The sequence below is a fragment of the Octodon degus genome, unplaced genomic scaffold (assembly GCF_000260255.1).
Source record: "Octodon degus isolate 3935 unplaced genomic scaffold, OctDeg1.0 scaffold00099, whole genome shotgun sequence".
NCBI lineage: Eukaryota > Metazoa > Chordata > Mammalia > Rodentia > Octodontidae > Octodon > Octodon degus.
The window spans coordinates 10,748,009-10,762,973 of record NW_004524675.1 but is presented as its reverse complement, the minus strand read 5'-3'; the positions used below and the strand labels follow the sequence as shown (position 1 = coordinate 10,762,973).

At 47.7% G+C, this 14,965-nt stretch overlaps 1 protein-coding gene across 1 annotated transcript in view; it reads left to right on the top strand.

Annotated features, from left to right (window-relative positions):
* Positions 1 to 6,059: 6,059 nt before the first annotated feature.
* The window catches only part of LOC101579597 (S-methyl-5'-thioadenosine phosphorylase), a 44,308-nt gene continuing 35,402 nt past the window's right edge, over positions 6,060 to 14,965 (top strand). The window contains exons 1-4 of the mRNA XM_023723517.1: positions 6,060 to 6,065; positions 9,589 to 9,684; positions 11,660 to 11,746; positions 13,046 to 13,104. Of these exons, the coding sequence (XP_023579285.1) occupies positions 6,060 to 6,065; positions 9,589 to 9,684; positions 11,660 to 11,746; positions 13,046 to 13,104 (248 nt within the window). The remainder of the gene's footprint in view (positions 6,066 to 9,588; positions 9,685 to 11,659; positions 11,747 to 13,045; positions 13,105 to 14,965) is intronic.

The window sequence follows — 14,965 nt, the reverse complement described above, 5'->3', positions numbered from 1 at the left end:
GACCGCGCTCCGGGCTCTGCGCCCCGCCAGGGGGCTGGGACCCCGGCCCCACCGCACCGCCGCCGCGGGCTCAGTTCACTGCCCGGCACAGAGCGCCCGCGTGCCCCGGGACCCGGGCAGGAAGTGGGCAAGGCCGCGCCCCCCGAGCGGAGTCCCCCGGGCTGCGAGCGCCTGCGAGCGCCTGCGAGCTGCCCGGGGCCCCGCCGGCCTGGGGGACTCGCGCTTCCGCCCTCGGGACTCCGCCGCCGCGGCGCACGTGGGGGAGCCGCGCTGCTGCTCTTTTGCAGGCTTCCGGCTTCGTTTTTCTCCAAACTTGGATTTGTCCTTCCTAAAGTTTTCTCCTGCAGCGCAATGCTGAGGTTTTCTGTAATCAATTCACAGGCGTGCTGTCCCCGGAGCCTCTCCTTCTCGGAGGCTTCTGGCCCGCGAGCCGATGTGTCGCCCCCGAAAGTTAGAGCTCAGAGTCCCACCACAGGGGTGCGCGGGGGTCTCGGCGCGAGGCCTGGCAGAGGGCTGGGAGCTCGGGGCTCATACGGAGGAAGCAGGAGTTCCCAGCACTGGAGCCAGCTTCCCTGAGCTTTAACACTTGTTTCCGGCAGGGGGGATAGAAGAATTACTGTGCAGTGCGTAACGGAGAATGGTGATAAAACTTAAGGCTGTTTATTATTGACCAAGAATACGGCTGTCCCTTGTTCGCTTGTAGACATTTCAGGCCGATAGAACAGAAGGTCCGCTGTCTTCGCAGTTGTCCCTGGCAAATCGGTGCGAAAGCAAGCGGGGCTCTTAGAGTACAGTGTTAGCCCTTGAAGGCCTCGGGAGCCCCTTATGGTGAGAACAGAGGATGTAAGGCATCTCCAGTCGGGAAAGAAGGCAGAAACCGCTTTCGGTTTTTGTTCTTTTTCGTTTTTTTGTAGACCTGGGGATCTAGTCAAAGGACCTTGCATTGAGCTACATCCCTAGCATTCTGCCTTTCTTGAAAAACAGGAGGGGAGGTCTCAAACTTAATTGCCCAATCTAGACTCAAACTTGTGATCCTCCCGCCCTATTTGGGTTTATTGGCATACCACCATTCCTGGCTTTAAAGAGCTAGTTCCCCTTACAAACCTGTGCTTGATGTGGGGATTTATTTTACTGCAGAATTTGCTGGGAGGGTTAGAATTGCATGCGTTGTCTGTCTTTCATGTGATTAAAGTTTACTGAATGGTACTGTTCATAAGTGTGGAAGCTAATTTTAAATTATCTTTCCTCAGACAAAGTATATAGTGTTAGGCGGTGTTAAATGCCAGCTTTTCATCATTCTCTTACATTTAAAGGACCATCAAAACCAGAGAGGAATGATACCTATAACAATCTCATTTTAAGATCTCGGTAGCCTCTGACACACAGCTCCCTTGTAATATTAATGTAGTGCATATAAGTGCACAATGGGCAACGTGATTTAAACCCTGGTGTAAATATTGAATGATCCGTATTTTTGGTCTTGGCAGCTATACAATTAAAAGGTGAAGAGTGTACCAGGGCTGCCTGCTCACTTCTGTCGTTGAGGTCAGAACAGGCAACAACTTTGATACCCGACAGACTGCAGGGCAGCATCAGATAGAGAATATATGTCGTTCCAGTGTCCAGAGCAAAACATACCAGTCAACCATGTCCTATCCCTAGGTTTTAGACTAGTAGAGCTGGACCATATGGGCAGCAGAAACCCCTTTTTGCAAATGTGACGCTAAGATCCTGAAAGACTACCTAGAGTAATTACAGGATTACATAGCAGAGCCCAGAAAATGATAGAATTGGACCTAGAGCTGGGATTCCTGTGTGGACTCTGTGTGCTGTTTTATTGCATGGGTCTTCCAACTTTACGGCAGAGGGGGTGCAGAGTGCAAATCCAATGTGGCACACCTTCTACCAGGTGTGCAGGTAAGAGGCACACTTGGACTTCTGACCCCCATTCTTGTGCACTGACATGTTCCATGTAGCTCATTCACCACCAGCACTTCGTTTGTCGTTTAGAAGCAACAGTTTGGCTGGTGTAGGGGTCGGGCTGCTGCAGCTCAGCTCTAGGCTGTTCCAGGAGCAAAGAGCTGTAGAACCCAGCAAAGGTACCTCACTTGCTAACTCCACTACTTTGTCCACAGCGGTTCATCCCCCACCCCCGCCCTGCAGGTCCTCAGTTTTGAGGCAGTGCTGGCTGCAGCTACCTGGAGGGTTGTTGGATTTCAGTACACTAACATGTAGTACACCCCACCTGGTTCTACTCCATCCACACCAGCCCCGGTACCTCCCTCTGTGAAAAACAGATGGTACCTGGGTTGGAGCTAAAATTCAGTCTCCTTGTCTTAGATTGTTCAGGTGAAAAACACCAAGGGGCGTAGGACTGACCATATTAGATGTGTGTCATTCAAATCCAGCTGTCTACTGATAGAATCCTATTCAAATGTATTTATTGGATACCTGCCAGGCACTAGGGATGCATCTTTGAGTTAGGTCGGTCCCTGTTTGGGTTTTGTTTTTTTTTTCCCCAGGCTCACTGGTAGGTGGCATGTTCCATAACTCATCTGTAAAATGGAGGTTTTGCTGTAGAATTTTTTGGGAGGACAGAGGTAGGGACCAACCAGTATGAGAGTGAAACAGCCACAAGAGGGAGTGTGGTCAGAATGTTTAATTGTCTACTTGACTAGAGGTGAAGGGAGGGCACAGCACTCCTTGGTGTTGTGATGCATTACTGTTTCTAACTGAATGTGCTAGTAGGCGGCCAGGTTGCGGAGGTCATTGGAGGTGTGCCTTGGAAGGATGTATCTTTTCTGCTCTCCCTTCTGCCATGAACTGAGCGGTTTTGCTCTTCCATACTCTGCCACTATGATGTTTCTCTCTTGGAACCAGGCAGCCATCAGTTGTGAACTAAATAAGCCACTCGTCCTTCAGGTTACAAAGAACAGGTATTAGGGGTTGTGTCTGGATGCCCCCCCAGGCCTCCTGCAGTCATGGGGCAGGTTTTAGAGTGTGACTGCCTCATGGTCCAGCGCTGGGGTGATGGGTGTGAGTGCTCCACCCGCCCTGGGGTGAGCGGCCTGCATTCACTGTGAGGGTGGGAAGAGCCTTGCTCCCTGCTGCTGCTCCATTTGCTCTTGCGGCTTTTGCTGTTCCACTGCTCATCCGCCATGCCGCCCTGCCTTGGAGCCGGCTGAGTGTGGACTGAAACCTCCACATACTGTGAGTTAAGTAATCTTTCCTCCCTTAATTTTGGGCATCAGGTATTTTTGTCTCAGAAACAAGAAAGATGAATAAGATGGGAAGTGGTGAGGGGAGTCAGAAAAGGCTTCAGGGGAGGGAGATTTTAAACTTTTAAAAGAGCTCCCTTCCAGGGAAAGTAAATGTGTGTGTAGAGACCTAAGCACCAGCACTGGGAATTGGGAGGTGTGGCCTTGGGGGCACAGGAGGGTGCGAGGTAAGGACCTTCATGAATGCAAGTAGTGTCCTTAAAAAAAGCCCCAGAGAGCTGCTGTGTTGCCTTCCGTCTGAGATGGAGCACTGTGGATGAAACAAAGAGCCCGCCTCCTGCACAGATTCTGCTTTGATCTTAGATTTCCTAGCCTGTAGGCAAAGAAATGTTTCTGTTGTTTGTAAACCATCTGCTCTAAAGTGTCTTGTTACAGCAGCTTGAACAGATTAAAGTCAAGCTGTTGTCTGCAAAGAGATGAAAACCACGTGAAGACCTAAAGAAAGGCTGGGATGGAAACAGCTATCACCAAGATCTGAGGAAAAAGGGAGGTCCAGGTCCTAAGAATAAATATGGCAGTGCCTATGCAGGTAGAGGTTGGGGTTGGGTCCATGCAGCTTGTGGTGATACTAGAACACTGGAGTCCTGTCCTGTGGTGACAGAGAACAAAACTGCATGGGGAGGTGGCAAACTGTAATCACATTTATTTGAAAGATATAAAAGCAGGGAACTCAAGCTCCTGCCAACTGTGCAAAGGACCTGTATAGGTTACTCACAAAGGCTTTTCCTCTGGGGCTTTTAAGGCCTTTAGAAAGGAGCTTGGGAGTTGGGGAGATAGCTCAGCGGTCTAAGCAGCTGCCTGGCAAGTGCAAGGACCCGGGTTTCATTCCTGGTACCGTGTGCCCGTGCTGGCCCCAGGGTGCCTATGCTGTGCTGGCCACTGAAACTGGGTGTAGGGACCAGGGAGATAGCTCAGTAGAATGAGTGCTTTCCTGGCAAGCGCAAGGGCCTGAGTTCAATATGCAGTTCCACCAAAGAAAGAAAAAAAGAAACTTGGTGTGGTGCTGCATGCCTGTAATCCCAGCACTAGGAGGCTAAGACAGGAGGATCACTATGAGTCTGAGCTGTGTAGTGAGTCCATATACCAAATAAATAAATCTAAAAAAATGAAAGGGGCTCGGACCTTGTGCAAGCCATATGCTTTCTACCTGTGAGGAACCTCCATACTTTCCAGAATCCAATGTGGGAGGCTTCCCTTGGTGCCTGTGTGTGTGCCCTTGAGTCAGCATCCTGCCTGAACATGCACTGGTCATGCTCCAGGGAGGGCCCTAACCATCACAGACATCTGGCAGGTGTTTTTGTAAGATTCCTAGAAGGCAATGACTCAGCAGACTCCATTTGGGGTCCCCTGCCTTTACTGTTTAACATAATCCTAGCTCCTGTCACAGTAGAACCTTTAATGCGGATCATGATAAAGAGTTTGGATTTGATTTTAAATGTTTTGAAAGTCACTTAAGGGTTCTGAGCAGAGAACAGCATGTGATTTCCATTTCTGTTTCCTTTAATGCTGTGCTCTGAATTGCCTGTGTGGGGGTCAGGCCAGAAGCTGTGGCTCTGTGCCCAAGTCTAGAGTGGAGTCTGTGCACATGGTGAGAATTTAGAACAAAGATAGGTAAGAAAAAAAAAAGGGTGATCTTACAGGGGGACCCAAAACATGAAACTGCTAAGTGAATATTTTTTAATGGAAGCTAAGGGTCCGTGAATGACTTTGGAGCAAAAAGCATAAAAATAGGATTCCTTCCTTTGGGGCATTGGGGGTAAGGGGGGTGATGCTGAGGGGCCTCTTTGCTAAAGGCACAGTGTAGGTACACAGTGGGTGGCAAGGTGGGGCAATTTAAGGAGGGGGAGGAAGGATGCCAGCTGGTATAAGAGTACTGGAAACAGTTTGTGGGCCACTGCACTGAGACTTGGTCCAGATGTGGGGAAAGGGTACCTCATATGGAGTGGCCACGATGTGCACCCACAGGATACACACCTGGCATATCCTGGAGGACCTCAGGGACACATTGTCCTCCAGTTTCAACCATGGGTGGGTGGCATGCTTTTACATGCAGAAGACCAGAGAGGTCTTTGACGTCCAAGGAGAGGGCATTCCTTGGACTACAGTTTCCTTAGGAACTGCTCAGTTTGCATGCTGGGAGATGAAAAAAACAGTTCGTTAATCCCTGTTTGCTGGGACAAGGAGGGGATGTGGTCCCATTGTAGGTGGATGTAGGCTGCTAATGTCATTGGTTTAAGGGAGGCAGCAGGTCATATTGTCTGGTTTGTGGAGGGCAGTAGGCCTTTAATGCTCTCCTTTTGGCTGTCTGGGGAGTGGCTAACAGGCCTTCCAAAGGAAATTCCTTGATCATACTCTAAAACTGGGGGACAGTACACAGGCTACACCTGAACCAGATAACCAGTGTGCATTCATCTTTTTGCTAGGGCACAGTGGTGTTTGGATGGGGAAGTTTTTTTTTTTTTCTTTGTATTTTAGGGAAGGGTCTACAGGGTCTTCGGGGTCTCACTACTAGATCATACTTATAGTGATCACCTATTTACAGCCTCCCAAGAGCTGGGATTACAGGCATGCACCACCATGCCCAGTCTAAGTTGCTGTCTCAGCACACTCTGGGGACAGAGCCAGCCGGGCAGACCTTGGGATTGAACTCCTGGCCTCTGCGCCTGCTTGCAGGTGCTTTAATCCTCTGGGCTGTTTGGTTGGCCCCAATAAGACAGTTCTTTTGTAGAACCATCCTGAGTATTGTTGGACCTAGAGCACATCCTAACTCCTTCCCACAGCATGGCGGTCAGTGTGACAACCGGAAGTGTCCTGTGTTTCCAGACAACCCCACCAGAGTGGCTTCACGCGTGGTTGAGGATGTCTTGGTTCTATCCCCGAGAGAGAGAGAGAGAGAGAGAGAGAGAGAGAGAGAGAGAGAGAGAGAGAGACGGACTGACTGCCTGACTGCCTGGTGAGCAGATGATAGCTCAGTCTGGGAGGAGTAGCCAGGTTTGCCTATTGACCAGCACAGAGAAAGGGAGAAACAGGAGATGTTTGATTGGTCTGAGGAAGTTTATTTTTATTTTGCCAGGGTGATGGGGCAAAGAAAACAATGAATGATATAGTGCAGCATTTCATTTGGTTCTAATGGATTAAGCAAAAACTCAGGCCCTCATAGATAAGAAAATAAAGAAAGTCCATTTCTGTAGTACACTGTGGAACCTTACCTGCCATTGCAGTCTTGGGGCGCAAGATGCGCCTCAGAAGCATGTAAACCTCTGGTTCCAAAGCGCGGTGCATCTGTCTCACTTGGCAGTTCGTTAAAAGGGCAGATTTCTGGGCTGAACAATAATGCTGGGACTAGGGCCTCAGCAGCGGGCTCTCAGAAGCCCCAGGATATGAGATGCTACCCCACTTTTGACAGCCCTGACCTAGGTAGCTTCCAGAGGGCCCGACACCTGCCTTCTGAGTAGCTCTTCAGATAGTTTTACTCAGTGTGCTTATTGGTTTCCTGTGGCTCCTGACCCCTCGAACTGAGCACTTTCATGTAATATAAACATATTTTCAAAGGCCAGAAGTCCAAAATGAGTCTTAGGAGGTTAATAACCAAGTGTCGGGGGGTTGGTTCCCTTTGAACACCAGGGAGGTCCAGTGGCTTGCCATTTCCAGCCTCTGGAGACACTGGTGTGTCTCGACTTGGGGCCTGTTTCTTCTCCTCTGCTCTCCATCACCATCACCTTCATTTGACCTTCTGGCCTCCCTTCTATAAGGACCTTCATCGTTACATTTAGTATCTGCCCAGAGAATTTCTCCGGTCTCATGGTCCTTGGTTTAATCATGGAAAGTAACATTTAGAGGTTCTGGGAATCAGGATGTAATTAAGGTCTCTTGGGGGCCACAATAGTTTGGATCTGAACTGTGTGTCAGAGGTCTGTGCACCGTTTGGTCACCAGCCGGAAGCGCTAGTGGGAGGTGGGGGAAAGTTCAGTGAGTGAGGCCCAGTGGAAAGAAGTGAGGTCATTGGGGACCTGCCCTTGGGGGATTTCAGGAGCTGGCCCCTTTGTGCCTATTTCCTGGTTACTGTGAGGGGGACAGTTGTCTTCCTCCACGCCTTGCCACAACCCCAAAGCAATAGATCCCAGTGACTGGCTGAAACGGGGAGCCAAAATAAACTTTTCCTCCTTTACGCTAATTTTCTTGGGTATTTGTCACAGCAGCAGAATGCAGACAGGCACACGGGCCATCTCTGCCTTTCCTGTTAATCAAAGTCTTTGCAGTCTAGGTCCGGAGAGAGCTCAGCAGCATAATCTGCTTGGCAAGTGCAAGCTACGAGTTCAATCCCTGGTACCAAAAAAAAAAAAAAAAAAAGTTTTTGTTGTCTAGAATCTAGGAATAGAGTGAGCTTTGAGGAGTATTGACCATTTTGCAAGTGGCGAAAGGTCTCTACCCTTGGAGTGAGTTAGTCAGAGCTGTGGTGGTTCTGATCCCCTAGAGTTAGCCAGACTGCTCTGAAATATCACTGTAACAGCTTACTAGGGCTGAAGTAACAAGCAGCCTTTGTGACATGAGCAACAGGAACTTAATACGTCTCACTTCCGGTAGCTAGAAGTCCAAGATTGAAGTGTCATCAGGGTCAGTCTCTTCAATGGGCTTTCTCCGGCTTTCATGGCTGTGTTCTCCCTGTAGCTCACAAGGTCTTGCTTGTGTTTGTCTGTGTCCCAGTCACCTGCACCTTCATCAGGTTCCCTGTATTAGATCTCATCCCAGTGACCTCATTTGACCTTAACTTTTTAAAGACTTGCCAGTGCAGTCACAGCAGTGCAGGAGGTTAGACCGTCTACACGCAGCTTCAGTGGAGAAGGCACTGTTAAATCCATAATCATTCCCTGGAAGGAGCTTTGACAAGGGGAAGGCAGGGCCTGTGTTGTCAGAGATGGAGCCGCCAGCTGCTTCCGGACCATTTAGAACAGGCCTCCCAGGCTGAGTGAGACATTTAGCTCCTTTTGCCCTTAGAGCTGGGCCTCCAGAATTTTAAAGTCCCGGGAAACTTCTGAGCCAGGCCGGCCGACTAATGAGGCTTTGTTTGCTGCACTTGCCAAACTTGATAGAGGTGACCAGAGATGAGGGCCGTGCTCCAGCTCTGGCTCCGCCATCACAAGCATGCAGTGCCCAGAGCACGCAGCACTCAGAAACAGCCCAATTCCCTAGCATGACTGTATCTCCAGTGCCCCGGATTATGGCATTCTGAGAATGCTGCCAGAGGGCTCTGGGTCCTTGAGCAGCAGGCTCTCCCAGCCACACTTCCTAACACTGAAGGGGTCACGAAGTGCCTGAGGGCCAGGTGTGAGGGCGAGCAGGCACAGGGGAGGCGTGGGAATGTGCCCCTTCTGACCATGTGAGTCACCATTCGAGAAAGCTGCAACCAAACATTAATTCCCTTTTTTGAGATTAGCTTGGTGGTCTGTCTCTGGAGAAGGGTGGGAAGAACCACCTGCTGTTAAAATCTAGCAGTGGTCCCGACTGACCAGAGGGCTCCCACTGAAGAACTTGATGTTGTATCATGAACTGTGTGGTGTGCAGAAGCAAAAATTAGGTTTCAGATTTTGAGGCCATTTCATAAGCCTTGCAGAATTACAGGGTCTGAGGGCTGGTGCTGGCGAGGTCTTGCCTTTGCTTCCTGAGTCTGAATAAAGTTATCAGTCAGCAGTCCTCTTCTCCTCTAAGAAGGTTCACTGTAGTATCCAGTCACTGTTTCAGTGGTCGCTGCCTGACTTGCTCAATAGCTCAACCTTGCTAAACGTCGGCTTCCTTGTAGCCCAGAGACAGTGAGACTCCTGGTAGAGTGTGATGCCGTGAAGGACTCCCTGGGGTACTAAGAGGTAGATCTCATGATGGTTAAGCAAGGAAGAGCAAGACTCCTGCCCTCACTTTGCTCTTTATGATTTAAGAAAGATCTTAATTTTTATGCGCTGCGTTTGTAAGACAGGTCTCATCCCATAGTGCCTGCCTTACAGGCTGTACCCACGCTGATCAAATGAAATGAGGCCTCTGTAGCATTTCTCGTACTAACAGCGACCTGTGAATGCTCGTACTCAGTCCTTTCTTGCAAGTACTGAGTTCATTGTCGAATTTACAGGCTCAACAAGGCTTGCACAGAATTGGCCTGTGTCAGTGCTTGGGAGCTTCATTGTAGCTGTACTCTGCTGTCCAGCCAGCAGGTGGCGACATTGACCACATAGTGGCTCTGCTGGCTTCAATCGTTGCAGTCCAGTTCCCTGGTGTGGCAGGACATTTCTTGGTCCCTATACTTGTTGCTGATCCTCTGCAGGATGTGGGGGAATTTCTATTAAGGGCAGCCAGTCGGAGTGGGCCTGGTGATGATTCCAAGTACAGAGACTCCGTCGTGGGCCTGCTTTTGGGTCAGGTAGTGACCACAAGTTCTTGCCCAGCGCTGAAATCCTGACGCCCTTGTGCAGGACTATCATGGAGAGAAGCTCGGGCTGCCTGGTGAGTGCAGGACGTGTGATTGCAGCAGGGTCCCTGTTGCCGTGTCATTACTGCTTCCGTGCTGGGCTGGCTTGTCTAAGCTGAGGCTGGTGGCTCCTCAGTAACACTGGACTTGTGTGTGTGCAAGCCCAAGGAGCCAGAGCTGAATCCAGAGAGAGAATATGGCCCAGCAACAGTCCAGTGAAAGTGCCCATGAGTAAGACCACCAGTGTGTTCCAGAGTGGCTAAATGCTTGCGGAGTGTGCTGAGAGCCAGCAGTTGGTGTCTCGGGCCCCAGGTACGGACACTGGCAGGATGGGTTACAGCTTCCCATCATGTTGAGAGATGGGTACATGGCAAGGGGAAAAAGAAGCCAGGACAGAGGAGGGGCTGGGATTGTGTAAAACAGCATGGTTCTTTAAAGCTTGTTGTTTTGTTTTTTGTTTTTTGTTTTTTTTTTTTCTATTAAACTGAGAGATTTAGATGTATTACCTAGTGGAGTACCACTGTTAATTTGAAAACTGTGCTATTAGTTGGTCTTCTCTTACAGTTTGGTTGTCAAAAAACACATATCCTGTGGGCTGGGTGTGGTGGTGCATGCTTGTAGTCCCAACAGCTGGGGAGCTGAGATGGGAAGATCATAATTTCAAGCCCTGTCTCAAAGTAGAACATCTGAATGGCTGGGGTTGTAACTCATTGTGAAGGCCCTGGTTCTGTCCCCCATGGTCACCAGAGGAATAAAATGCAATCTGTAGTCTCAGTAATGTATCACAAGGAGGCACCGACCAGCCTAAGGAAATGTGGTAAACCAGCAGATTCTCCAGTAAAGGCTCCATTTCTTGATTTTCCTCATTTATTCATTCCTTTCCAGAAAATAAAGACCAGGAACAGAATCATTTTCCTCTATGTTGATGTAAATGAACTCGTGTAAATTGACCTGAAAATTGTTTAATTCAGATATCTAGTTCTTAAGTGACATTTTTGTTCAAGAAGCTACTTTATTTTATATAGTTGAGATTTTACTCATGTGAGAATAGAGTTAAACCTTTTCACTGAAAAACATGCATAGGCCACTTTTCCTGAGCTTTCTAGTAAGCTGTTGTGTCTTTAGTCTGGCAGTTCTTTATGTTTTAGGAGTTCAGTCTTGGGAAATTGTCTTAAAGACTTTTGATACTCAAATTTTAGTTTTCACAGTTCAGTTTGTATTCAACTTCGTAATTGTTCTAAGGAGCCCAAGCTTCTTAGTCACCACCTCAGATTAACTCGGCGTGGGATGAGGATTCTGCACCTTGTCTATATAGTTATCATATATAAATGTGAATTAAAGGCATTGAATGACGGCTTGGTTTTGTATATCTCATGTTAGTTGTCATGCCATTTGGTCTCTTCTGTGTTCTTTGACAGCTCTGTGAGTCTAGTGACATAGTGCAGAAAATCTCATTATTTTATAAAATAGCAATGAGATGGTGTCATTAGCAAATGACATGCCTGAAATATTATGTCCTAGCAGGGTTTCCTAATGTTCTTTTCGCCATATTCCAATTAACATAGAAAATAACATTGATCAAAAAGAACTTTCCACAAGCACATTTCCCTACTTTATATTTGATTTTCTAACCTAAAAGTATCATTTTGTGCTTATTTGTAATTCAGTCAGAAATAAATGCCCCAAAGTGGTATATTTTGGTCATTTCAAGTTTTTGTTGATTTTTTTGATAGAAAACCTTCATTTGCCTTTTTTTTTTTTTTTTTTTTGTAATTTTCAAATTTTTTTAAAATTAGGGTTCAGCAAGAATGAGGAGAGTATATTAATGTAAGAGGAGAGTGTATAGATGAATTTGTTTGAAATAATTACAGTATTTTGTTTCTAATGAAAAGTCACCCAATGTAATAATCTTTTGTTTCTCCCTTAGATTGGAATAATTGGCGGAACAGGCCTGGATGATCCAGAGATTTTAGAAGGAAGAACTGAAAAATATGTGGATACTCCGTTTGGCAAGGTTAATGTCTAACTAGTGGAGACATGATAGCTTGTCAGTCTTTTTTACTGGCTTGAGTTGTAGTTAAATAGAGACTGCTTTTGTCTCAGAAGCCTCGGGCCATTTGCTCCTGGCGGAGGGGACTGGGCTGTCTCTGGCGCCCTCAGCTGAGGAAATACCGCAGGAATTGCCTTGGACCTCACAGTCCTGACAGCATGACTTTTGAGGGTGTCCAAGTAGCTCCTGAATTTGTGTTGCTAGAAACCATACACTCATTTCAAACCTAGCAACTGTACTGTTCAAATTTGTATTCAAATGAGCTTCTACTTTGGGGCCTGTGGGTCACACAACTGTGACTGAGGGGGCAGGCTGATGACTAATAGGATGAAATATTACAAAATGACATCTTCTGAGAGAGCCCTGGTCCAAAGAAGGTTTGTCTTGAGGTTACAGAACACGGTTGGTGTTAAAATAACTGAAAATAAAACTGTCGTCCTAGTCCAGAGCGGTGCCTGTGTCTGAGCCTTTGTGTTACCAGCCAGGGCCAGCCCCACATGGCCACTTCCAAAATTATGTCCTCTGATCTGCCTGTGACAGCTCCCGTGTCTAGCCATCCCAAGCAGAGCCTGCTTTCCAGCTCAGCTCTTCGACTACCATCCCGTCTTCCAAGTCTGTCCTGGCCCACTTCTTAGGCTCAGGTTCTCAGGGCCTCCCTGAACTACCTCAGGTTGCCACTTGGCCGTCTTCTGTGTGGTTCAGCAGGCGCAGAGCTCCATGTCAGAGTCCTTTGTGCCACGACAGTGTTCTCCTAACCCTTCTGCCTTTTGCACCTGTTCTTGAACCCGCCAAATGCCCCTGCTGTGTGTAAGCACGGCTAGTGGCCATCACAGTACCCAGGGGAACTCGGGTATGTACCCAGCCCCTACCCCCACATCTGGCAAACCTGGGCGTTGGCAAGTGTGGGCCAACCAAGAGTGCAGTGAGTATTTATTGATGGTTGTATTGGTTGATCATCTGTAGACTCTTTTCTAAAGGTATCTTCAGGGTCCAGGCCTCCGTGAGACCTGGTATGGGTTAGCAGTTAAGATGGCAACTTTTTTTTTTTTTTGTCTTTGAAATGGGCTCTTGCTATGCAGCTTAGGCTGGCCTTGAGCTCACTTTGTAGCCCAGGCTAATCTCAAGCTTGCAATAATCCTCCTGCCTCACCCTCCCGAGTGCTGGGATTACAGCCTGTGCCACCACACCCAGGCCTGGGTGACAGCCTTTTAATTGTTCATGCGCATGTTTTAAAATGTTATAACCAGTTTTCGTTGCTTGCAGCCCTCTGATGCCTTAATTTTGGGAAAAATAAAGAATGTTGACTGCGTCCTCCTCGCAAGGTAAGGTGTTTTAGACTTTCTGAAGAGGCCTGCTAAAGGTGAATTTAAATTTAACTGAAATTCTAGAAAGAAATATTTCAGGTATAAGTTTTTATGAGTGTGAACTTAGACCATCTTAATGGGCGGCTTTACTGCCTGTGTGAAGCTTCGGGGTAAGGTATATGTAGGAGATCTGTGATCTCTGAACTTGGTGCAGCCTCTTGGAGTGGAAAAGCAGCTCAATTAACTAAAACTGAAGATCTGAAAGAAGAAACAGTTTCCTTTGCTCATTTTCTTCTTATAATTATCAAGATAAAACTATACTTCGTTCCTGACCCCTGTGTAGTAGTAGTTGTGTGTGTATGGGGACCAGGCTTAGGAACCCTGACCTAGGTCATGCACGGCATTTATATATACCCTTGTCTCCTGTAGGGGACTTGTACTGACCCCTACCATGGAGCTAATATTTTTTCACATAGCTAGAAATTAGTCAAACCACATATATTCATTTTCTACTGCTTTATTGCATATTGCCACAAAGTTAGCGACTTAAAATATAGACGTTATCTCCTGGGTTAGGACTCTGGTGCAGTTTGCCAGGCCATCAGCGTGGGCCTCACAGGTCACAAAGCATAGTCACAGCTCTGTTCTCATCTGGAGCTCCAGGTTTGTTCAGACGCCTGGGCTTGTGGGCAGAATCCTACAGCCTCTCAGCTGTAGGGCCGAGGCCACCGTCACGAGAGGTGGCTCACAGTCCTTGCCACAGGGCCAGCTGTAGCCCTTCATGCCATCGCAGCTGCTGCAGAGCCAGGAGGCCTCCGGGACCATCAAGGTGGCATCCAGATGCTGGAGCACAGGCCGGCACCTTCGCTGTATTCTGATGGGTGGACGTGAGTCGTGCAGCCACACAAAGTTCTGTCTGACAGTTGTGAGATGGAGGTGCGTGTTTAGAATCCAGCAACACTGAATGTTTTAGATGGTCACCCAGGACAGATTCCAGGTAACCTCTGTCATTGGCCCGAGCTCACTGCTAAACAACGACTTAATTTTTGTAAGTGCAGGAGGAATGAGCAGTGCAGTTTGATGCTGAGGCTGTCGTATTGCTAACTGGACGATGTAGTACTACTGTCAAGTGTTTGACCCTCCAGGGCAGCAGGTTCTGAGTAGCTTTCGAGGTTTTTTTTTTTTTTTAATTCCACAAAATCTCATCAGAGTTTTGGAGTCTCGCCGCAGAAAAATGCATATATACTTTCTGATTATGCATGGTCTCCCACTTTCTGAAAGGTCACCTGGGAACCCGGGGCAGAACCCTTACATGCTGGTGTCCTGAAGGCTCCTGGAGCTGAGAACTAGAACAGGCAGGAATTAGTAACAGACTGTCCCACGGTATTTCATTTTCTGCTTTATAGATTTCAAAAACTGGACTAAGAGAACTGAGTGATATGGTAGGTGCAGGCCTAATAAATGGCAGAGATTTGACGCCCAACTTCTCTCAAAAATTCAGAAGTTTTTTTGTTTTTTAATGTTTGGGTATATTTCTAGTTTCCAAAATATGTTGGTGCAAGTGAGAATATGAGCCGTGTGCACGGGCATTCTAATACGTATGCATATATAAAATACATTTTAAGTGCTCTCACCAAAAATAGCTAAAGTACGTAAGGCAAAACAAAACCCAAGCCTTTAATCATCTTTGAACAAAGTAAGGTTTTGTGTACTGCTCCTTGCCTAAGAGCATACTTGTAAATTATCACAGTGAGAAGGATACTTGGCTCTTGTGACTGCCTTTCAGTGGCAGGGCATTACATGTTTATTCTTTAAGCAGCCTAGAATAGTTCTGGCCTCTTTGGACCAGAGTCCAGCTCAGCAGGACAGTGCCTGCCAG